Source organism: Bombus fervidus, chromosome 19 (genome assembly GCF_041682495.2).
Source record: "Bombus fervidus isolate BK054 chromosome 19, iyBomFerv1, whole genome shotgun sequence".
Classification (NCBI taxonomy): Eukaryota; Metazoa; Arthropoda; class Insecta; order Hymenoptera; family Apidae; genus Bombus; species Bombus fervidus.
The window spans coordinates 3,234,829-3,260,068 of record NC_091535.2 but is presented as its reverse complement, the minus strand read 5'-3'; the positions used below and the strand labels follow the sequence as shown (position 1 = coordinate 3,260,068).

The following is a 25,240-nucleotide window of genomic DNA, read 5'->3' as shown; positions in this document are numbered from 1 at the left end:
GTAAGCCTGGAACGTGGAGCAGAATCCCGACGGAGGGCAGTGTCAATCGCTTGCATTTGGCGGCGTGATGTTCGTCGGGACACCTACGTTACATTCGTATAATATGATTCAGTTTCGCCAGCGCTATTACGGGGTGAGATTTGCAAAGTGTGTCTGAACATCTCTCTCTCGAAAAGTGCGTCGCACGTAAGTGCGAAGCGTGATATGAAATAGTGAATTGGATTGTGATTCAAATGGACAGGCGATACTAACCTCGCGTCATGGGATTGTGAAAGGAATCGAGAACGTATAAGAAGGTGGCAGGAAGTGGGAAAAGGGCCAGGGATACAACGCTCACGCCCGGTTGTCACGACGCCATGTTTCCCCGAAGTGGCCTACCGATGTCGAGTATCCCTTTGATGATACTCTGCTTTTTCGTACTTACCGTTGCCGGCCTTGACGAATCTGGTAAGCTGTAGAAATTATTTAATAAACTGACTCGCGAACGATTTCTACGCGACGACAGCTTCTTCCGCTATTCTCGTCGATCGTCCACGAGAGGACACAATGACGAACATTTATAAGCAGTGTATCTACTATTTAGCGGATGCATGATGCACCGCTGTCATCGTCGTCCTCAAGATTGTTATCCTTCGTAACAAATAGCTTTTAATATTTATATCCTGAACAAATATCATGGCAATGATTTTAAGCTATGTTAAATGGATTGTTGGTTGTACAGGCGTGCATAAAATTGCATACCGTCATGCACGATTGATTAACAACATAAAAAGATATCGAATGTCATTGGCGTATCTTGATCGTTTCAATTATTTATCATTCGATACACTCTTGTCTTTTATCTTTCCTGTTTGTTATGTGAGCCGTGTTTATGCTAGAAGATTCAATTTTCGTGATACATTGATTACTGAAAGATGCATAATACTTGTGAAAATACATAAAATACTGTGTACACGCATACTTTGGAATTGTAGAATTGAATGTATTCAATTTTGAAAGATTTATACATTAAAAGATATGAATTTATTAATAAAGACATAATTTATTTGCATTCTATTCTTTTTTTTATAAATTAGAATTAAAAATAAAAGATATTAATTTATTTACGTTCAATTTTGTATATTAAAATGTCTATGCTATAATTGAAATTTACTTATGGTAAAATCAGCGGTATGTTATCGTTCGATCGATTCCTATTTCATTTAACCACCTTGTTACATGTTACATATATACTATTGGAGTAAATAAAAATATTTTAATAGCACGGAATTCAAGTCGTAAGATGATTATATATGCGCAAACCGCAATCGTGATTATAGATCTTAAATTATCATATTCAAGAGTAAATGTATTCATTAATGGAATTACCAGAATGATCAAAACGACCAACACCGTACTTAATTTTTCATAGAAATTTTATAAATTTATTATAATTTATCTTTTGAGATTTTAGTGATTCTTTGTAAAATATTTGAATAGAGACTTGTTTCTTCCCTTGCATTATATATAATAATCAAGCTATTTCAATGTGGTATATTAAACACCTAAATGATATTTATGTGTTTATAGTTTATACATAACATCCGCTTTAATTCGTACATTTGTTTCATCGAGTATAATATCAAGTTACATTTTTCGCGGAGAATAACTTCGGTTTGGTATGAAAACGATTTTATAAAAAGCGAAAGAAGTGAAGCTGCAAAATATTAAAAACCATGCAAGATGTTATTTCATACATAATCACAAGAGTAATTATCGGTTAAACACTTTGAATATTTAACTATAGTTTAAATTTACATTTAGCTAACATTTGACTTTGATTTAAATAAAAATTAAAAATATTTTGTTTAATTTTTTGTTTTCAATACAACGATTATATTTTGTCACATAATATACATAATCTAATCGCATAATATGGAATATAACCTAAAGATGCTTAACATGAGAAAACGTCATTATCGAGTTATCGATGCCATATCGATAATAACCGTTGAATTCATAAAATGAAGAATTTACGCGACATATATATATGCACATACACTTCACACAGTTTTACACTTAGCACAAAAAAAGATAAGAACGCAATATAAGATAACATTATTTTAAATTCATGTTATTCTAGATTATAAAATAAACAGTTTACACAATCATAGTCATTATTATGTACAAAATAAAAACATCGTAATTGCTTATTTACAAAACAACAAACATAAATCAGGAATAGTTTTGATCAATTAATAACTTATTCTCATTTTGTTAAAATTTTATACTCAATATTTACATTTTCTATGTTTGTGTATACCAGAAGGTTTAGTAGAATATATTATTTAATCTTAAGGCTCATAAAACATCATAACAAAGGTTTTAGCAAAATATACTTCAGATCGTTGGTAATTTGAGCTATTAAGACAAAACTTAGTCAGTTTGTATGACTCCACTATTATGATTTTAATGAATTAATTAGCCAATTACTTGGTTCTTTCATATACTACTTGACTAAAAGTTCTTTAATTAGACACAATTGCAATTTTTCAAATAATATGAATGTTATTAGTTAGCTTGTCAATTTACCTTTGTTTATTACTATTATGTTAGCAAAAATACCATGTTAATTTGACATATTTTGATTTGATTATATTGATATATTAGATTAATATCAGATATACAATAGAAACATACTTATATTTTTATATATCCCTGTGCAGCTGTTGAAAAGATAGAAACCACTGAGTCAAAAAATGAGAATCCAGCAGTGTTAGAAATTACAGCATCTCAAGATTTAGAAGGTATAGAGGCTGGTAGTACTCCATCACTTATATGTAAACTCAATGTACCTGGTCAAATATGGTGGACCAGCAATGGAAAAAATCTCACCACTATTAAAGATTTTGATTCTGGAGGACGTTTGGATATTAAACAGGCTAGTAGAAATGATACAGGAGACTATAAGTGTATGGCACAAACTGCAGATGGAGAATTGTTAAAAAAGGATGTTCATATTAGAGTTATTGGTAAATATCAATTATTAATTAACTATAATTTATTTATTAATATAAAATATAATTTGCAAAATTTATGTTTATACACTATTGTTCATATTCGTAATCATAAATTATTTTCATTTTAGAACCAGGTAGAATAACAGCCGGGGAAGATATTAGGGCAAAAGTGATGGAATCAGCTAACTTGACATGCCTCATGCATGGTTATCCATTATCTCAATTTACTTGGTTAAAAGGGAATGATTCAGAAAGTACCGACCACTGGAAGGATTTCACCACTATCACGCAAATTAACGAAACTCTCACTCTACTGACTTTAGAATTTGAGAGCTTAACTCGGAAAGATAACGGAACGTATATTTGTAAAGCACGCGATTACAGCGGCGAAATTAGCGCTTATAGACATCTCTTTGTGATTGATGTACCGAAAGTGAGCATCGACTTTATGAAAGCTGTTGGTGCTGGAAGTATATTCTTAAACTGGACTGTAAATGATGGCAACGAACCGATTAAAGAATATGTTATTCAACATATGAAAAACGGAACTAATCAATATCAATATTATTCTAAACAAATTGGAGGTGGTAATTCGAGTTATGTTTTAAGAGGTTTTGAAAGTGGTACAGCGTATCAGATTGGAATTAGCGCTACAAATACCGTGGGTACATCACACGTACGACTTGATCCACGTTGGATTACTACGCTTGAAAAAGGTATTGAAATAAGGAATAATCCTGATCGTGTATCTTCGTTTCCCGAATTACGAAATAATAGATTAATTCAATCTATTACAGATCCTATATTTGTGCCAAAAGTTTCCGTTAACGGAGTCACTGAAAATTCTATTACAATAGGATGGACAGTACCGCCACCGGATTTAAAAGAACACGTTCATTATTATAATTTAATGGTTACACATGGAGATCAGAAAAGAGAAGCAGTATATCCAGCGCAACCATTTACTGTCTACGCATTTGTCGATCTCGATCCCGATACAACGTATAAGTTTAAAATTGCCGCGTGTAGTGAATATACAAAGGAATGTGGAAACTGGAGCATTGAAGTGAATGGTACTACTTTAGATGGAGGTAAGATATTATTGAATTTGCAAACTCAGAATTTTCTAAACTTTAGAAATTTAAAATTCATCATATAATCTTAATTTTAGTGGCCAGTCCTCCTCAGAATTTATCTGTTAATTGTCGATTCGATAATATAAGTAGCTCCAGTTTTATCTCTATTACATGGGATCATCCAGAGAAATCTAACGGCGTTATTACTCGTTATAATATACAATTAATTGGCATCGCCAGATTTAAAAATGGTATGGGTCGTTTAGATATTGATACTTGGGGACCACAGAATTGGAGTGTTAAAAAAAATAGCACGCATTTTAATCAAATACCGGCTAATACGAATTACACGGTTCGTGTGAACGGTGTAACTAGATCTCGTACACCAGGAAAGGATGCTGTCGGTAACTGTACCACGCCAATTACCGTACCAGATAGAGATAGCTTAAACATGCGATCGTGGCGAAAAATCGAGAATCAGGGTAAACAATTGTTTAAGTTATATCTCCCGCGTATCACAGAAAGAAATGGTCCTATATGTTGTTATAGAGTTTATTTAGTAAAATTAGCACCACGAAAGAGCGTCACTGATTTACCGCCACCTGAAGAAATTAGTGTGTATTCCTATCAATATGCCCATAATTCACCTTCCGGTGGTGCTTACGTTGCCGAAACATTTGATAGTGATCGATTGGTACCGGAGATTTTTCTTGGCGATGGCGAATCATTCAACAGTAGTAGCATGTGCAACAAATGTATTGGACTTAGGCCAAAAGCTGCCCCACCAGTATTACATTTTGTTCCCGAAGTTTCAACAACCATCTCAGCACTTAATACAACACCTGCCACTACTACAACGCCAATAACATGGACTACAACTCCCGTTCCAACAACATCGTCAGCTACTACTCAAAAGATCGAAACAACCATTGCAAATCTAATAGACAATAATCATACAGAGACTGTGGAAAGAAGAAAAAGAGAAAATATGGTTACCCAAAAAACAAAGGATAATGATGGATCTTCTGAAGTACCATCATTTACCGCACAAGATGGTTTCTTAGATGAAAATTCAAACTACACGGGTTTTATCGAAGTTATTGGTATGACTAATATATGTATAAATAAGCTTATGTATTTTACGCTTCAAATGATTTATAATAATATACTTTCTTGTAGTATTTGGAAATCAAGATCAGCTTTTACCAGCCTATAGTAATTACTTTAATCCTCTTTATGGAGGGCTAGATCCCGTAGCCGTGGTGTCAGCGGAAGTGACCACACTCAGCGTAATTCTGCAAATTTCCATTGCTCTTATAATGATCATCTTCATTCTTCTCATTGTACTTTGTGTATTGCACAGATATAGAAAGCGTGCTCAACAGAGAGGAGAAGAAATTATAACTTTGAGAAATAGTTTCAGGTAAAAGAATATTTTACAATTATAGCCATTATATATTTTCACTAGAAAAAAATATGAGCTTAAAATTTAATAAATATTTTTATCTTGATAGGCATTTATGCAGGAGTCTTAGAGGTAGACATCAATTGGTAGCAGCAAGCCCACCAGACATGCCTCCCATTCCTAAAGGTGAACTGCTCCAGGCATATCTCGAACGACATCGGGATTCTGATTATGGTTTTCAACACGAATTCGAATTGCTACCGGATAGATTCACAGATCGTACAACAAGAGCTTCGGAGGCACGTGAAAATCTATACAAAAATCGTTATCCAGATATAAAGTGTTACGATCAGACTAGAGTAAGACTCGCACAAATGGATGGAATTTGCGGATCTGATTACATAAATGCAAACTTTGTGTTAGGATACAAAGAACGTAAAAAATTTATATGCGCTCAAGGTCCAATGGAAAATACCGTTTGCGATTATTGGAGAATGATTTGGGAACAACATCTTGAGCTGATACTTATGTTAACGAATCTCGAAGAATACTCAAAAACGAAATGCGCAAAATACTGGCCAGACAAAGGTGAAACTAAAAATTTTGGCGATATCACTGTTGAACATGTTCGAGAAAGAGCTTACTCAGATTACGTTGTCCGTGAATTAAAAATGACACGATTAGGAGAACGGGATGCACGCACCATCGTTCAGTATCATTTCTTAGTTTGGAAAGACTTTATGGCACCAGAACATCCTCATGCGATACTGAGGTTTATCAAAAGAGTGAATGAAGCTTATTCGCTGGAAAAGGGGCCGATATTGGTACATTGCAGTGCAGGTGTCGGACGAACAGGAACATTAGTCGCATTAGATTCCTTGCTGCAACAACTTGCAGAAGAAGGTCAAGTTTCGATTTTCAATACAGTATGTGATCTAAGACATCAAAGAAACTTTTTAGTGCAATCATTAAAACAGTATATTTTCACTTATCGTGCGTTAATGGAAATGGCACAATACGGGGATACGGAAATTCCAGCATCTCAGCTTAAAACTACAGTTACAAGATTAAGACAACGAGATAACGGTAAAGAAAAATGCAGAATGGAGGAAGAGTATGATGTAAGTAAGAAACTTGAATGTGAATATGAAAAAATTATATTAATCGATAAAAGTTATTTATTTTGCTTTTGTTACTTGTAGAAAATCAATTCTGTATTAGAAGACAGAAAATCATTTTCTGTTGGTGGAGGAGAAGAAAATAAGAGCAAGAATAGAAGTGAATTAATAATACCATATGACAGAAATCGAGTAATTCTTACACCCGTTCCAGGTAGAGAACATTCAACGTATATAAATGCATCATTTATTGAAGGCTATGACAATTCCGAGTCGTTTGTTATCACCCAAGATCCCTTGGACACTACGATAGCAGACTTCTGGCGAATGATTTCAGAACAATGCATCTCTACGATAGTAATGTTATCCGATGTAAGCACTCTTTCTTCTTTTTTCTAATTGTTGTAAGCTTTTATAAATTCTTAAGAACTTCAAACTCCTTGCGTAAATATCGTATGTGGTACGCAACTTATATTTTATACATAATAAGTACAGTTGGACGAAAAATATTGTTGTGTCTCCAACTTCTTTCATAAGTACATATATTATATCACATAAAGCCATATGCCAGATATGCCCTTTTAGAATATTATACAGATTATAATATAAATATTTATTTCAGTTAAATGAAGGTCCACGAAAATGTCCACGTTATTGGCCTGATGACGATGCAGCATACGATCACATAAGAGTTAGATATATTCAAAGCGAGAGCTGTCCATATTACACTCGCCGTGAATTCTGTGTTTCTAACACTAAAACTGACGAAAGCGTTGTTGTAACACAATACCAATATCATGGATGGCCAACGGTAGAGGGAGAAGTACCTGAAGTAACTCGTGGTCTCATTGAACTTGTAAACCAAACACTTACAAATGACACAGAATCAAGCGGCTCGCTAGTCGTACACTGCAGTTATGGATCCGATAGGAGTTCCATGTTCGTCGCTCTTAGTATATTGGTTCAACAACTAAGGACTGAAAAACGCGTAGATATATTTACAACGACGAAGAAGTTACGATCGCAAAGACACGGCATGATTAGCACTTTTGTACGTAATTTGAATTTAATATTAAACAATTATTTGTTTTAATATATAAGAAATATTTTATATTAATGCATATATTGTCATTTTCAGGCACAATACGAATTTCTACATCGTGCTATCGTGAATTATTCAGATCTTCATAATTTGGCCGACGACGAACCAGCTTCTTAATACCATGGAATGTAACAATGGAACATCTCGGTAATGTTCGGTGAATATGTGCATAAAGACAATTCACGTACAAAAAATGTTTGAAAATGTACGAATGCTCAACGAAACGTATATTGGGCCAACCAAAGAAATTACTAATATATTGGTGAAACAAATACATCATGAAGTTAGACTGAAATATGCATAAGCATAAGCAACTATCGATCTTTGACAATTTTCATATTTTATGCACAGACTATCGAATTATGTGTATTAGACATTTATTCGTACTACAAGAAGTAAGCAGTAAACATTTCACATTGAAAAATTCATAGGATTAAACTAAACATACGATTGGTTTGATATGATACAGAAATAAAATTAACCAATTATTGGTTAATCGTTAAAAAGTGTAATACAGTGAAAACGCCCGTGGTATCACGTTCTTGACAACGTTGTGAACCAATCTCAATAATTTATTTTTATTGAAAAGCTGAAATAGTGTAACAGTTAACATTTTTGTGATTGAAAATGGGATACGAGGAAAGCATTGACGCAACAAAGTAAGTGCGTTTTTATTAACAAATACGACTATTTGGTGGACTTATGAAAGAACTAAGCGTATTTATAAGACGTACGAATATTCTGACAAGTGGACCATATAACTTACCAATCTAATATTTGATCGTGCGTTTATACCGTTAGAATGTTCAAGCTCAATGTGAAATGTAAAATACATTGCAACATTAAAATTATGTTTCATGAAAAATAAAAAACTTCTATGTATATCTTAAACATAACTTTTATGTTTTTTTAGCGCGTTATATTATACATATGTGTATATTCCTTTTCATACACGATCACATATAGATGGCATAGTTTATATGGATTAAAGAACTGGGTTGTATTCTTCCAAACGTTTTTGCTGGCATGCATTGTTAATCTACCGTTCGATGGCAAGGAAAGATCAAACATTAATTTGATCTACCTTACAATTTACGATTATTAATGATACTACGCACGCAGTGTGTGTTTATTAGTGCAGGATTATTTGTAACATAGGAGTCATATACAATATAAAACATGCATACGCTAATTTTTCTTCTAAACAAAGACTGATCTTCTTATTCAGTTCGAAATTCGCGAAGAACGGCATGCAAAATTGCTGTAAATTGTAACACGAGGAGAAGAATCATTTTTTACTTTTTCATACACGAAATAATTAGGAATATATCTGTGTGTGTGGCATGTCCGCAAATGTGCTTTGTAAGTCACCGACGAAGTGTTACGCATAATTGGAGGGCTTACGCGGCACAATAGGAGTTAGGTTTTTACTTGAGAATACTAAAGACATAGGTAGTTTTTATGCATCTAAAGAAAATTTATCAATTAAATTACTCGAATGACTGTGAAACGAACCTAATCTGGGAGGGTCCTCTTAATTCATAATTAATTAAAAAATAAAATTATTGGAAAGAAATTATACCGGAATAAAATTGAATTTTTATATTAATAACAGGAACTACCTATAGCTGCTAGTGTTCTACCTCACAGTGGATAATGCTAAATATAAAAACAGGTCGATGAGATTACTATAAATAAGGAAAGAAAAAAAAATGGAATCATTGAAGTGAAAAAATTACGAAATTATGCACTATATATGTTATTTCTTCGCACGCTCGTTCTTTTCTAGTCAAGTTTTTAACTCCGACACGTGCGCTGCTAAGCCATTCATTTATGGCAGGGGACAATCACATTTTAAATTCTTGATTTACATCGCATCGATCGGCAGGATTTATTTTTCTTTCCTTTCCTTCGTGTCAGTTTCATTCCATTCGCGTGCATACAGTGCACGTCCCTACTCGATGTATATGTGTGTATAACCTACTCATTAACTGAGAAACAATTAGTTGCTAGTTTGCGCTTCGATTATGTTGTAATTGATAGAGATCTAAGAGACGATTATGTTCCGTCTGGAATTAGAATCGCTACTATCACTACTGTTGCTTTATTGCATTAACAAACGGTGTGACGTATTTGTTTTTATACTCAGACAGACTTATGCATAGAAGTATTTACGAAGGTGCAAAGTGCCTACGAATTTCCACCTAGTCCCATTTTTTACACAATGTAACATCGTTAATGATATTTGTCTTCTTCCTGTGAATTTTATGTAATTAATTGATTACAAATCATTTGATTAGGCATGGTATTGGACATTTCTAAGATATAAAATATTTAAAGATACTCTATACTATTTTGTATGTATTATTTATATACATCTTTACATCAGTAGTTTATATATACTTTATAAATGATGGGATTTTTACACTACCTGAATATTTACACTTTTCTAACCTTCATTATAATTTTATGAGAACTTTTATTTTGTTCGACAACTCAATACTCCTTAATTTGCATAGATTTTATACATGCCTTTTTTGGTCAGTGCAAAAAGAATATTGTATGGTGGAAATTCTTAAACATTTTGTATAGTAGTTGTAGTCTAGAATGATTTTTATATTGAAATATAATGGAAAGATTTTTTTTAATGACAAATCGACACGCACAATATGCATGTAAAAATATAATCTCATGGACTTTTGATATTTTTTAATGTAAAATTTACACACAGCGTCTCACTTGTAATGAATATATCTCTTTTAATTTATATTACGTTAATATCAGTGAGAAAATAAGTAATGTTCATATAATGTTCATTTATTTATAGGATATTTATAAGATCTGCGATATATATATATATTATATTATATTATATATATTATACATATATATAATATATATATATAATGATTAATTGCGTTTCTATTATTTAATAAGAATTTTGCGCAGAATTAGCGGTTGTTTTCAACTTTTATTGCATAAAACTGAAACGCACTTTACGTGCACGCGAAAATGCGTAATTTAGGACAGTAATAACAGTAATAACATTGTTAATATTTGATACAATATATAGTTGCAAAATTGTAATGACAATTTCGTAATTAGTTACATGTATGTTCTTATTACATATTTTCATCTCATGTGTAAAAAAAACATCGACATTTTTACAGCCAGTGTATGAATTAGAAGCATTAAAAGCATTGTTGTAAATTAATGTATACAATTTTTTATTTTTATCATAACAAAGATACTGATTCAGTCCAATAAGAAAAGAAAGGATATGTTTCGGCCAAATAGCAAGTGTATTACAATTTTTTAACTTCTTATTTTGTAAAATGCGCATAAGAAAAATACAATGTATTATAATACAGATATACCTTAGATATAAGTTAAAGTTAACGGCAGCTGCACAGCTTGCCATTTTCTCTCAAAAGGTATATCTTGATAATAACGCGCATTATTAATTACATCAGGCTGTGTGTTGATATGTTAGTTCTTTATTTAAATCAAACTAGATGCGGTCGATTGGAGTTAAATTGGTTATCAATCTGATATTAACTTTAATTCATCTCGAAGTAAATGGCTCTATGTAATTGGCTAGGAACATGTAGCGCGATTAATGATACACCGTGCCCTATAGGAACGTGTGCGTGAGGTTTGTTGGTATGATTAGGCAGTACGTGTAAGAAAAAGAGGAGACGGCGGTCTTTTTTGTGGATAATATATAATTCATGTAGGATATATATTAAATATTCTCCTGTGTCCAGACAAAAGTGATTGACCAACTATGTGTCAACTTACGCGTTAAAGATGCCATTCATGATAAATTCACCCTATTATCCGAATGAAATAACTGTGTTAAGTAATAGTACTCGAATCAGCTAGCGTAGATCTTTGTACATTGTGCTATTGCCATAGCAGTGAAGTATGATATATTGTGAATATGATTGTGCTGCATTTGACAAATATCTTTAAAATATTGGAATTAAAATAAAATCGTTTACCAAAGGAGCTCACTTCTTTGAAGGAAATACCTTTGATTAGATGCAAACGAATTTGAAATTTTTCTGTTGCTGTTACAGCACAGATGTCAATTGTAGCAGCACAAGCTTATTACAATTAAAAGGAAGGGAGAAGACTTTTACAAAGCACAATAAAAAGAACTATTTTGCTTGGAGATCAAAGTGCTTGAAGCAAAAGCTTTTTTACGATTTTGATACATAAATTGAAATTTGCAATGATACCAAGTAAGATAATTGTCAAGGGCATTTTCTATGCTTATACTTTATTTTTTCATTGTGATTTATTCATTGCTTGTGTTTGACGATTCACTAAAGTACATTGAGAAAGCTTCTTAAATATGCAATGTACCAGCAAAGTATTGCCTTAGTAACGAGGGTATACTAACAGACTTTGTATTTTAAATTGAAACAGGATGACTTTAAGATTTGTTTTTTTTTCTATACATCTTTATACTTTCTTAATACGTGCACGAGCAATGTACTATCTATTTGATATACATAAATCCAATGGCACCTACTAACGTTCCTGTGATATTCTATGCGACTGATGAGTTTAAGATGTGATGAATCACAATCCTTTTTGTATAACTGGCAATAGAAATTAGTTTCTATAGCATCAATCTTGTACTTTTATAACTTGTAATTTCGAGTTACTTTTATCTAATTTTTCAATCAACTTCCGAGGACATTTTACATTTGATACGGATATACATATTTGAATGTTTTTAAATACTTTTTACCGACTCGCTGTTAAGATGAAAGTAATCTGACAATTAAAATGTTATACATTTTGCGGATAATCTAGATGCCACGAAACAAGGCGATCGATCGTAATTAAATGGAACTTACTGATTTTTTTTCTTCTTTTTTTATACAATTATTCGATGTAGCATCAGTTCAACTTGCGTTCAAATATTTGCATGATGTAAAAATATCGGTATCTTACAGTTAATGGTCCGACACGATGTGTATGGAATAATCTTTCATTGTAAATAGCTGCTGAAATTACAAAAACTGCGTAGTGATTTTTTCGAAACTATGTAATACTCGAAGCAAAAAGACGTTACATCTGAGTATTAAGCTTATATATATAGGGTATTTAAAAAATATACATATGTCGAATTAATGATTTTGTCCAATATGTATTCATTAATGGATCAAGACACATCACCCTATATATGTATACTTCGTTTTATATTTCCGATTATTTTCTCTCGTTATGAAATCTTAATGGCGGAGGAAATATTGTAGACAGATAATACAAAAAAGTATTATCAAAAGTATTCTTTATAATTAGGTATTATCGTTGCAACCTTTGCGTCGAGATTTTAACGAGGTACTGCTTACTCTGTAAACATAGCAATAAAATATTTTACACAATCTAATTCATTAGCGACATGTATAGACATATTGTTAAATTTGATTTTCTTCGACACGTAGCTTATATCGAACTCTGTAATTTTTATTTATTCAATGACTGTACCGTCATGTAGAGGATTCTGATAATTAAGGATAAGTATACTTGCGACGTTCGTTTAAAAATATCGTGCTGCCATGTACAAATACATATATATATAAGTTTCCGCTCGAATTGTGTACGTAAAGATGTGCTATGAATCGTCGTTGTTTCATTTTTAGTATACAGTATAGCGTACATTTATGTTCATCTATTTACACGACTAGCAATTAATTCTTAGAGCGATCTGTAATGTACATTCAATATGTACGTCTTTCTTTATGTTAATCTAAGCTTACTATAAAATTACATTTACAACTTTTTGTATACCGATACTCAATTTAAACGATAAGGATAGAAGCAAGAAAAGAAAGAGAAAAAACCTATCTCGGCCTATTTTTAGCGAAATTACTAGCGATATAATCTCCATCGTTGTTTATAATAATCGCACAAATAATTCTCAGAAATTAATGCAAATTATTAATTAATCAGTTCGTGATCTGAATTCAATGTGCGAACGAGCTGAAACCAGATCTTTTTAAAGAATAGTCTTTCATCGTAGAATCATATACCGTGATTCTGAAAATTCGAGTATCACTTTCAATCAACTTGGGCACTAATCTTTTGTAACGGTATTCTTTCATTCTGTATATAACGTATTCTTTTAAGGCATATTTTTAACTAACCACGGTTAAGTTCACCGTCAAATATCAGAAATTATAATACACGAACGGCTCTTTAAATTTTCGTGTTTGATATCGAACGGTGCTGAATAGCCGGAACTGATGTGCGTAGTAACCGTAACTGCGCGCGCACGTGAACAAATTACGTGACAAAGTTCAAGTCGATTTAGCGGCAATCGACATTCCGTCTATAATTGACGGGTGTAAGACCACGTGCAAATAAGTTATTGAATATTGTTGAGATTTCGTAGCGGTAACTCTGTATGCGATTCTCAGTAATATTATATTTTTAACCCTGTCTTTACAATCCATATAACTGCGAATATGGTTCCTCTATAGTAGAAAAACGCGCTCCGCGAATATTCATTTGCATTAATATTTGCATAGAAAAAAAGAGTTAAATAAAATTATACCTTTCAACATTGAGGAAATTAACATATATATACCATTAACGGATTGCTTCCGAATTATTCCGAAAGAACCGTATTTTTAATACATAATCAAACACAGAATCAAAACAATAACTACAGAACGTAACATAATTGTTACTGAATAAATCATTGCTATAATCGGCGTTAATATGTTTTATTATATGCGTGCTAACTATGGTCGGCATTCGTATCCACAGGTCCTCGCATGGATGCTGATTACAGCCCACGTTAGAAATGAAAGAATTAATAGCGGGAACGCACACCTATGTGCATTGCATTATTAAAAATATATATACATAATTGAATCGCAACAATAACCTTGTACACTGCTGCGTAATCGCAATAACATCGCAATAGCTCGTCTGCACCAGGTCTAATTCAAAAGAAAAGAACAGTTTCTGTGCTTCGTATATTTCGTAAAGAAAAATGTAAACGCTCTAAAAAGAGGGCCTACCACCGTCGTCTCCAATCCGGTTCGCTAACCCATAATAAGTAGAATTTTTTTTTTTTTGTAAATGAAATCGTGTAAGAGAAATAAAATTGAAATTCATCCGCGTATTGTATTAGTGCATTATGTTCGTATGTAATGGAGGATTAAAAGTTAAATTACGTATAGCCTTAGATTTTGTATGATATTCACTTTATAAGAGGGAGGTTATGCTAAAGATGAAGATATATATATATTATATATATTATATCTATGAAATACGTGTAACGACAATTGATCGTTCGCCGATAATTGACGAACCACAAAAATGATGTAGCGGCGCTGATTATCGAATCATCTTTTTGTATGAAAAGAAAAAAAAATTGTAAAGCGATATCGGTAACGGTGCACTCGATGTGAAAGGAAATACATGACACAATAACGAACTATACGAGCAATTTTCGTTTTCCTTTCCTCCCCCTTCTTTTACTAACATAACAGGACACGAAACATTACGGTACATTCTTTTCACATTCGTCCAACGAAAATCTAAAACTACTTTTATATAAATTGCTTCGTGTAATTTATAGACTCACAAAACCAAATTTCATTCCGAATGTATGTGTATATAATATTTAATTATTATTTATTATCTATTCGCGGATCTAGTAATTTTCAATCCCACGGGTTAATGTACCGTTATGTAAATTTTAAGCTACAAACATCATTAGTATTGGTATACATAACTATTTAATCGTCTTTATTGTAATATTATCGATATTTATCATTATAGGAAATTAGAGCAATTTAATTTTGTAACGAAAAGTATATAATGTAGAAAGTGGGAAATATCAGTATTGTAATCTAGACGAGTAATTACGGTGGACGAACATAATTAAAGAAAATCATTGGTTACCATCTAACGGCTCCTCGCAGGTCCACTCAGTGAACCGCAATTCCTTCATCGTTTATTGTACACGGTCTACATCGAGAACTTACACTATGATTTGCATAATAAACTAATGACAATTATAATCACGACATAGATTTTATACGAGCAGGATGTTATAAACTATATCTTCTAGAAAATTACTATTACATTATTACCATCTCATATGGCGTTTTTAGAATAAATCAAATATTAAAACAACTTTCTCAATTAAAATACTAATACCGATATACCAATTGTCTCTCGCTTAAAACAAAAAGTATTACCACAACTGAGAAAATATATATGTATTATATACACGATTCTCGCTTTTGCCTGTGTTCGAGCATCCATGCAAGTTTCCTTTTAACGAACTACAGAATGAAACAATCTTATGTAGTTAGTAGAACAAAAGAAAACCAGTTTTCTGGCACATTTCGATTATAATCTAATTTCATTTACCTTGATGGCATCCTACGATCTACGTCAAAAAGCAAAAGATTCCAGATCACGATTGCACTTAATCTTGTCGCTTGTTTCCTCTGAACTGGTTTACTGTACTGTTCCCATTTTTCTTACGAGTCATTTAATAATCTCTCGTGTTGCCCAATTTCTGCACAAGCATGGACAAAGCGATAAGAATACGAAACGAGCGGTAATATGATACTGTCAAAAACACACGTTGAAATCTCCAAAGTATTACGTACATGTGTATTTGAAAACTTGATGGTTTCGAGCACATCCGTTATATTCTATCACATGTCTATGGAATCACCAATCTTAAAAGAATAATGTTTCGTGACAGTATAATAGAAATGAAGATATTTCAAACATCACCCTTATATTTCTACACCGATAAAATTTTCTATTACTTTGCATTGTAGTAGTAAGTAATTGGATAATTGTACCTATGCCAATGATGAGTTTATTAATTAAAAAGAATTATTTAGTAAAAATTATATCTCATTAACTTTTATTTATTATATTTCTAAGTATGTATTTTAAAAAAGTAGATAAAAGGTAATATAAATTATTAGTTATAAATATGTTTAATGTTTCTCAGAATTAAGATTATATAAATATAAGCATTGCTTAAAACTACGTCAGTAATCGCAGAATTGATCATAACCCAATAACCGGAAACCCACCGAAAAAAATGTTAACTTTAAACATGCATTTAACATACAGCAAGTTTGTACATCTCTTAATGGATGCTCTGATACGTACAACCATGAATTCCTCGAATACCTGGTGGGGAACGAGTTAGTCGAGGATATTCTGCAGTCCATCCCTGCTAGTACAATTGCGAACATACTGACCGCGAGTGTTTGTTACACACATCCGTAACATGGTATTTCCATTACGAGCGTGAACCTAAAAAAGGAAAAATCATTGTGTAATCGGAAATTCAATGAACACAGGAGAGTAACGAATTGCTGGCGATTAATTGCTGGTGAAGTTACGATAATAAGGTACAACGATACGCGACATAGCTCGCTAAGCAGAAAATTAATATTACAGCAATAACGTGAAGATCATTAATTATTATAGAACCAATGTGATACCGGTAAAAATGTATGTTATTTCGTTTTAATTAAATCTTATCGATAATTGAAAACATCCCGCTATAAAAATATGGAAAAATGATTAACAAAGGAGAACACTTCTATAGTTAATCAACAGATATGTTTCATATAGAATAAAAAAAATTATATATTTATACGTCAAATGAATACATCGAAAAGAATGAAGTTAATTTATCTTGTTTTAGTATTTTTAAACTCTGTTAGGAACGTTAGAATGAACGGTGAATCGAGCGGAGAATATCTTCAAAAGGTGATGTTCCAACTTCAAGAATTCAATGTTCCCTCTCCTACTAACATTTATGACAGAATGTCGTCAAATAACGGTTATAAAAATGTAATGTATATGAATAAAGATCGACAAAATTATCAGGTTCAAAAGATTAATATGAATACGCGGCGAAATACGCAAAAATACCAAAACCATAGCTTCCAACATCATAATACTATACTTAATGAAAAGGTTGATTTACATCCAACTGATTTAAGTTTTTCACAATATCACGAGGTAAATAAATGACATTTTTATTCATACATTTTAAATAAATATTTTATTATTTTTGTTTCATATAATTTGTTATATATCTAAAGAGTTCCAAAAAGAGCTATTAAGAAATTACCTCTGATTTTTCAGCCTCACATTCCGATCGTTACCAAAGTAAAAAATCCAGAAGTACTTGGATTTACAAGGGCAGAATTGGCGGCCATGTATAAAAGCGCATTAGAAAAGGGATCGACGATCAGTTTGTCTTCATTAACCAATGCACTCTCTTCCGGCGAGGTACCTCAGATTACACAAACTCACGTGGAATTTCCGATTAAGCAGCCTCTCTATCAATATTACTTCTTTCCGTTAAAAACTTTTATGTCAGAATTTAAAAAAGATCGCGGTTATAAAACGATTGTAAGTATATATTCTAATTTGAAATTGAAGAAAATTCGTCTAATTTAAAAAAAAAGAAATGAAAATTATTAATTTAATCTTCTCATTATTACGTTCCTGTCATTCTTTGTAGCCTGCCCATGCATATGACAAGACAGAAGCTGCACAAACTACTCAAACGCAGTTATCAAATCCAATCTTTGTAGCCATAAGTACTTTTGTCACTATGGCAATTGTATTCATGATGAGTGTTTTATTCTTGCCAAAGATTACTCAACTCGATATATTTCCAGCGCGAAGTATTCAAGATGATTTCTTTTATCTAACGAACATAGTTACGAACGCCATTGAACGTTATAATTTGTTAGAGAAATTTAGAGATCATCATGTAAATACTATCAGATAGTTTATAATATAACGAGATAAATAATGTATATACCTAGGTAAATTTTATAATTAACATAGGGAAAAGAAATGTAAGCGATTTTATAGATTATAACTTGGAATAAAATGTATAAGGCTGATGTAAGGCCAAAATAAAAATAGATAATTTGTCAAAATATATTCATAACATCCATTTAATTACATCATTTGTCACTATAGTTAGATAAATTTTAACAAAAACAACAGTGAGCTAAACAAAACAATTCTTATTTAATAACAGCATATAGTATTTCTAAATTTTGTTCTTTAAAAAATGTAATGTTTTACAATTCCTTTTTTGTACATAAATATGTGTTAATAAAATTTTATGAAATTGTACAACTAGAGATATGCTCCAAATAATACAACATTAAACGATACTATAAACATCTACAAGTATTGTGCATTGTGTATTTTTATAATCCTAGTTATGGTAGAGAAAATAGGGATAAATTATTTTCTGTGATCTATTTGGGGAATGTATATGTATCTGTGATTACATTCAAGAACTATCTAAATTTATAATAAAGAAGTTAGGTACTTTTCAAACTTTGCTACATATACTTCTATGTCTTGTAAAACTATACTTGCTTATATTTTACGACCTGTACAATATGACGTATATAAAGGAAGGCACACTTTGGAATAATACCTGTAAGCTCATTATTCACTTTACATGCTACCTATTCTTTTGTAATCAGTCTGTCCGATTGGCAGTGGAAAGAGATGCTTGCTCTGCAGCTTTCCGTTTTAATACTTGACGTTGATGTTCGTATTCGAAATCTTCTTCGGTTAGATTTAATTTTCGAATCTGCGATATTGCATTTATTTAACAAAATGTACTTGTTTGCAAGAAACGAGACACGAAAATCAAGTATCCTACCTGATAAACTAAAGCTTCTTCTTCCATAATATGCTGAGGAGGATTTCTTAATACTTGAAGCGTTTCATAAACTGTCGGACAGCGCTTAGTAAGAGATGTGCGTCCTAAGCTGCCTTTTAACAAAACTAGTCCAACTTTAAATATAATTTTAACACCTTCACAAAGGAACATATCCCACACTCGTAGAATACTTTCCCATGGTAGTGTTCGCGTATAAACACATAAGAACCATTCTGTCATATATAAGATTGGTTCCATCTTTTGTTTTTTCTGAGAAATTAACAGCAATAATTAATTCTCATTTGCATGTGGATTTTAATTAATTAATACTAACCAAATGTTTGTAAGCAATGGGAGACACTCTTTTCAAAAGAGCAAATAAAATATCTCCATCGCGTAATAATGTTTCCATTCCTTGACTATAATATCCAATTAAATACTTGTCACATATTGCAACAAGGCACCAAAACGCTTGTACTGCTGGCATATGCATCAGTAAAAATGCAGCAATAGGTGCTTGAGCTTGACAATAACCAACTTTACTATTTAAAATAGAATAAGCTTTCAATACTTTGAACAGTTCTTCCTGTCCAGGAGCTTCTCCAATAAACATTATATGATGTGGAAATTGACGATGAAGATCTTTTTTGATATCATCTATATACTTTGGATCACCAGATCGCTCCACCAACTCTTCAAATAAATTTGGGTTTGTATCCATCAACAATTGACCTCCGCAAAGATTTAACCATGCACGAAGTCTTACTGAAGGTGGAATACCCTTCCTACATCTTTCTCTAACTTTACGGTAATTTGTATTCATGAAATAGCTCCAATTGTTTAACATCTGTATCCATTTTCGTTCCCTTCTAAGCATTACCTCTGGTGGTAATCCTTGTTTAACAAGGCTAGTATTTTACACATAAATATTAGTATATAAATGTATATTTTATCATCATAACTGTTACATTAATATATAATTATTATATTACCTGTCAGAGCTACAATTGGAATCTTGAAGGAAACCATGTCGATCAATTTTAGAACCTTCAAACTTATCACTCTCTGTCTCTGCATCCCCATTATATGATCCTGAGGACGCCATAGCATTTTTCTAATTGTCTAGAATAAAATATAAAATTTGTTTAATATATATATATACTGTACTACTTTCTTGAAAAAATAATATTTTGATTAAAAAAGTTTTGTTTATTATACTGGACATCCTTTAAATATTTTTACTAATATCAATATAAATTTTAGTTTTAAAAATAATAAATAACAATGAAAAATAATCATACTAAGAATCTAACAATTTTCAAATTTACTATGAACATGTTACCAAGTATTCTGACGTTTTATAAACTGTGCATTTTATATCTATCTCGATTACATTGACAACATTTTTACACAAAACAAACGTTAATCGGCGCACTTTATGATTACAAATTTGTTTCACTTACAACATTAAAACGGAATAAAGAAGAGAATATCTGAACGCGTTTTATAATTGACAGTTGACAGATACATGCCAATAAATTTCGAATAAATAATACGATAACAAGATCATAATTTAAGATATCAATACTTCATATGTCGCACGATAAGGCACTGTTTTGTAACGCCCAAAAAGTTCGTGCAACGAATTACAATCATTTGTACGTGTCAAAGTATCTTGTCTCAGCTTGATAACTAACATAAACGCGTTACTATATACATATTCACACAATTATTTACTTTCACATTATCACATTAACAATGAGTGGGCACACCGTGTGAATTAACATTAGACTTACCATCGATGATCCGCAAAAATCTGATTTATGAAATTCCAAAAGAATATACTATGCATTGTTTTAGAGTACCGATATTTTGTTTTTACCACACGCGTCAATTATAATAAATATATGAATTTAAATTAATTGATATATTGCAACAAAATGAAGTGGAGATTTTTATCTCGAAATGGAACTACCAGGTACTCTACGTTAATTGGACAGTTCCGTTGATTCATTTACTGTTATCCAATAGTAAGAAAGAATTAAAAGTAAAGATAACTATGCTTAACAGCGTAATCGGTGTAACTATACAGCTATGTAATTCAAATCTAATTTCGTATTTAAGAAAAAGTGAAAATAAGTACATTAGAAAATGAAACGTAATACAATTGAAATTAAAATAATTTTACAATAATAACGAGATAATTTAATATCTTCCTCAATAGGAAAAGTTGCTTTCTACTTAGAGTTACATATGTGTGACACGTAAGTACCTATATAAATACCTATTTTTTGTAACCTTACATAAATCGTTTAGAAAAATAGAATGAAATTTGATTAGAAACCTATTCTAGCAAAATATACATATATATATATATTATGCATTTACGTAGTATATATAGTATATATACTTAGTTACGTGGTATATATATATGTCGTTATTCGTTACTACGTAAATGTACTTAATTCATTATATGGTTTATTTATTTTATTAAATGTAACTTACCGGCATATTTTAAGTTTTGTTATGCGCTTCGTAAGCTTTAACTCAAAAGCATGAATAGAATGAGTAATAACAATTGATATTAAATAATAGTATTTATATATATGTCTCTAAATTTGAATATTAAATGATGAATTGCTTATGGAGGTTCCCATCTTGAGGTTCCATGGATAACTTGAAGATTTGATAATTCTATGTACGGGAAATAAATTATGATGAAGTTTACCAAAAATATGACTGACTGATTGAATATAAATATTGTTTTGAAGTTGCAGAAAATCATGGCAAAAGAAATAACAAATACACCTGTTAATATGTTAACGTGAGTATTTTATAACAAATATTTCAATACCTCTTATTTATTTATTTCGTGTGAAATTAATATCATATATTTAAAACATTAATATTTTTCAGGGCAGAAGAACTGTTAGAAAATAAAGGTTTGAAGTTTAATGCATGGAATGAATACGAGAAGTCAGTTAAAACACTTCCAAAAACTGGAATGAAACAATTTGAACCAAATGATTCCTGGCTTCAAAATATGCAAATTGAAAAAGGTATTATGACTAGAAAAAATTTAATAGCTATAGAAAGAGTAGATCGTATTTCACAGTTAGCTAGTGCAGAATGGTTGCCTGAACAGAAAAGAGCTAAAGTAACAAAATACTCTGGTCAAGATTGGAGTAGTTTTGGTTTGGAGAAAAGTGGCACTTTGTATTTAATACCAGAAGAAGCATTGTTTCTTCTAGAAGCTGTATGTTATAATACAATAATAATGTATTTACAGAAATCATTTTCTGATATGGTAGAGAAAATATAAAACATTTTCTGTTTTAGAATTGTTTAGAACTTACATGGAATGGTGTAGCATTGTCCATCCAACAAGCTTATGAACTTCTAATTGATAATGTTGAATGCTCATTAGAGGAATATAGAGTTTATAGCCAGTTAGTACGATATGGTTATCGCATACAACGTTTTGTTTATGATTCAGAAAAAAAAACAAAAAGTGATAAAAATTCTAATATAAAACGTAAAGTTATTGTTGAGCCAGAAAATGGCCTTTGGAGAACTGATACTCAACAACAAGATAAAGATTATATAGATGTACAGAGTGGAAAATCTGTTAGTTGTCCAAAAAGAACTGATGCAAATATTAATAATTTTCCTACAGAGATTTTTCAAGATCTAGCAGAAGATAAAGATATATCAAATAGTGTCTTTGAAATCGTAAATGATCTTCTTTGTGCAGTAGAAAATATCGAAGCTCAGTCTACAAATGTTGAATGTGAGAAGGATATGAAAAACGGGAAAAAATCGGATATTACTTTGCAAACTGTAGATATAGATGAAAATAAAAAAAAACGGAATTCTAAGGTGGAAATTATATCAGATGAGACTTTATTAGGAAGTATTAAAATTGTCAAAGATAATATGAATGATTGTACTAAAGGAAGTAATATACCAGCAAATTGGCGAGCATCTCGCATACAACGCAACGTTAAATTAGTACCTAGAAGAACAGATAAGATATTACCAGCTACTGATATTTTAGATTCTAGTTATAAAAATTCTGAGTGCAATTCAAAAAAATCTATATTATCTTCGCCACCTAGAGAGAATTCACAATTAAAGAAATCGAAACATGAGGTATCGTATAGTGATATTTACAATAGTTATATTCACAGTATTAAAATATTAATGTTTCTCCCTCTTTTATATTCTTCCTTCAATTAGGTGATAGAACTTTCTGATGATGAAATTCAAGAGATACCAAAACCAATAACACGAATAGATTTATTAGATTTAATTCCAAACATTGCATTTCAATCCACAATTACAATAAAAGTTTCAAGAGCATACATACCACATAGTATAAAACCTGTTAAAACGATCTACCAATATGAAAGTGCAAAATTAAAAAAATTACAACAAACAGATAAAAGATTGCGATCTAGTCAAAACCTAGAACATGCAAAAAGTAATGAAAGTCAAAATATGTATCAGTGCAATAATATCTCTATAAGCAACAATAACGTTAGAAAAAATACAAACATTGCTTCATTTAATCAAAATTTAGCAACAAATGCACACAATGTTTTTATGCAAGATTATTTTTCCATGCAACATAGACAACATGGGAACTTTGGTCCCAACTATGTATATAATAATAAACCACCTTATACATACAGCCAAAATCTATATTGGCATCATAGAAATACTACATTTCAAAATGTATTTGTTGCTCTTGATAATCATAGTGCTACTATTCATCAAAACAGATTCACATCTTTGCCAATGAACAATTTGATAATGCCAAATATAAGTAACAATATGACTAGGCATTCTTTTACTCGAAACCAGTTTTATAATAATTTTCATCAAAATTTCTTTCCATTAAGAAGATTATGTCATCAAAGAATCGTGGAAAATACATCAATACATTGTAGCATAGCTGGAAGTGTATTACTTACAGAACCTCGTCAGAGACATTGGCCACGAAATTATCATAAAAACACAAATGTGACATCAAATAACGACGAAGTTTATCAATCTTCATTTAAAATACTGCCAGGAGCGTCATCATGGTCGGAATTAAAGACTAAATGGCGCGAAGTAAAAACGATCACTATAGACGATGAAGATACGGGAATTGAAGATTGTAATGAAGTACAAGTAGTTGGACAATTACGCACTCCTCTTGTTGGATCAAAGAATGCAAATAGTCTTGAAGAAGTCTTCAGTAAACTTAAAATAATTAAGTCTGCATCCGAGAAAATTGTAAGAAGAAAAAAGAATAAATACAAAATATCATACAATGTTTATTCCAATACACAAAACTATAGAAAAGCAGATCCTGGTCTTCCATTCTACAGAGTAGTTGTGATAAAGTAATTTATTTTTATTAGTTATATTTATTTCGTAAAACTTATACAATAATGTTTTTTTTTTTATTTCAGACAAGATGATTCATTTATACAACCAATTGAATTGCACCGTTTAATGCAAGATGCAGGTACTTCACCAATACTATTAGCCTGTGTTTCAATGTCTATTTCATATATTCAACCAGGATTTATATCTATACCTAATCTAACATAATTCAAATAAAATATTTCATACGCAATATTTAATTCTTTTCTATTTATTTTTATGTAAAATAAAGAATAGTTAAACAGAAAAAAACTTGATCAACTATCAAGTATCTATTTATGTCATCCAAAAATTTGTTGAAAGATAAATTTTTATCTGTGATATATTTTAAATATTTTTAATATTTTATCTGTGATAAGGAAAATGCTTTATAGAACATTTCTAT

General features: G+C 31.3%; 4 protein-coding genes and 2 long non-coding RNA genes across 9 annotated transcripts; 3 read left to right on the top strand and 3 right to left on the bottom strand.

The window, feature by feature from the left end:
- Positions 1 to 34: 34 nt before the first annotated feature.
- Ptp69d (Protein tyrosine phosphatase 69D) lies at positions 35 to 10,914 on the top strand. The gene is made up of 10 exons (XM_072021478.1): positions 35 to 447; positions 2,706 to 3,011; positions 3,128 to 3,715; positions 3,797 to 4,090; positions 4,171 to 5,178; positions 5,255 to 5,498; positions 5,590 to 6,601; positions 6,683 to 6,970; positions 7,221 to 7,649; positions 7,737 to 10,914. The coding sequence occupies exons 1-10, from the start codon at positions 357 to 359 to the stop codon at positions 7,815 to 7,817; spliced, it is 4,341 nt and encodes a 1,446-aa protein (XP_071877579.1). The 5' UTR covers positions 35 to 356; the 3' UTR covers positions 7,818 to 10,914.
- A 1,070-nt stretch (positions 10,915 to 11,984) lies between these two features.
- On the bottom strand, positions 11,985 to 14,379 carry LOC139996973 (uncharacterized). Its single transcript, XR_011802468.1, has 2 exons — positions 13,865 to 14,379; positions 11,985 to 13,757 (listed from the first exon to the last, which is right to left on the bottom strand). It is a non-coding gene; the product is annotated as an uncharacterized lncRNA (long non-coding RNA).
- Positions 14,380 to 15,631: 1,252 nt separating this feature from the next.
- Positions 15,632 to 16,704, bottom strand: LOC139996961 (uncharacterized). Its single transcript, XR_011802453.1, has 3 exons — positions 16,355 to 16,704; positions 16,110 to 16,260; positions 15,632 to 16,021 (listed from the first exon to the last, which is right to left on the bottom strand). It is a non-coding gene; the product is annotated as an uncharacterized lncRNA (long non-coding RNA).
- Positions 16,705 to 16,835: 131 nt separating this feature from the next.
- On the top strand, positions 16,836 to 18,677 carry LOC139996948 (uncharacterized). Of its 2 annotated transcripts, XM_072021528.1 has the most exons (4): positions 16,839 to 17,119; positions 17,438 to 17,738; positions 17,865 to 18,134; positions 18,247 to 18,677. In XM_072021528.1, exons 2-4 carry the CDS (start codon positions 17,448 to 17,450, stop codon positions 18,517 to 18,519), a joined length of 834 nt encoding a protein of 277 aa, XP_071877629.1. In that variant the 5' UTR covers positions 16,839 to 17,119; positions 17,438 to 17,447; the 3' UTR covers positions 18,520 to 18,677. The 2 variants fall into 2 exon arrangements, with proteins under 2 accessions (XP_071877627.1, XP_071877629.1); XM_072021526.1 differs by having other exon boundaries at positions 16,836 to 17,738.
- On the bottom strand, positions 18,651 to 21,352 carry Wkd (TBC1 domain family member whacked). Of its 2 annotated transcripts, none has more exons than XM_072021521.1 (5): positions 21,216 to 21,352; positions 20,412 to 20,541; positions 19,754 to 20,327; positions 19,420 to 19,689; positions 18,651 to 19,347 (listed from the first exon to the last, which is right to left on the bottom strand). In XM_072021521.1, exons 2-5 carry the CDS (start codon positions 20,522 to 20,524, stop codon positions 19,234 to 19,236), a joined length of 1,071 nt encoding a protein of 356 aa, XP_071877622.1. In that variant the 5' UTR covers positions 20,525 to 20,541; positions 21,216 to 21,352; the 3' UTR covers positions 18,651 to 19,233. The 2 variants fall into 2 exon arrangements, with proteins under 2 accessions (XP_071877622.1, XP_071877621.1); XM_072021520.1 differs by lacking the exon at positions 21,216 to 21,352 and adding an exon at positions 20,883 to 21,175.
- A 179-nt stretch (positions 21,353 to 21,531) lies between these two features.
- Positions 21,532 to 25,050, top strand: Tsen54 (tRNA splicing endonuclease subunit 54). 2 transcript variants are annotated; one of them, XM_072021483.1, is made up of 6 exons: positions 21,532 to 21,683; positions 22,083 to 22,243; positions 22,336 to 22,675; positions 22,759 to 23,571; positions 23,659 to 24,812; positions 24,882 to 25,050. In XM_072021483.1, exons 2-6 carry the CDS (start codon positions 22,203 to 22,205, stop codon positions 25,021 to 25,023), a joined length of 2,490 nt encoding a protein of 829 aa, XP_071877584.1. In that variant the 5' UTR covers positions 21,532 to 21,683; positions 22,083 to 22,202; the 3' UTR covers positions 25,024 to 25,050. The 2 variants fall into 2 exon arrangements, with proteins under 2 accessions (XP_071877584.1, XP_071877583.1); XM_072021482.1 differs by having other exon boundaries at positions 21,538 to 21,683; positions 22,069 to 22,243.
- The last annotated feature ends 190 nt before the right edge of the window (positions 25,051 to 25,240 follow it).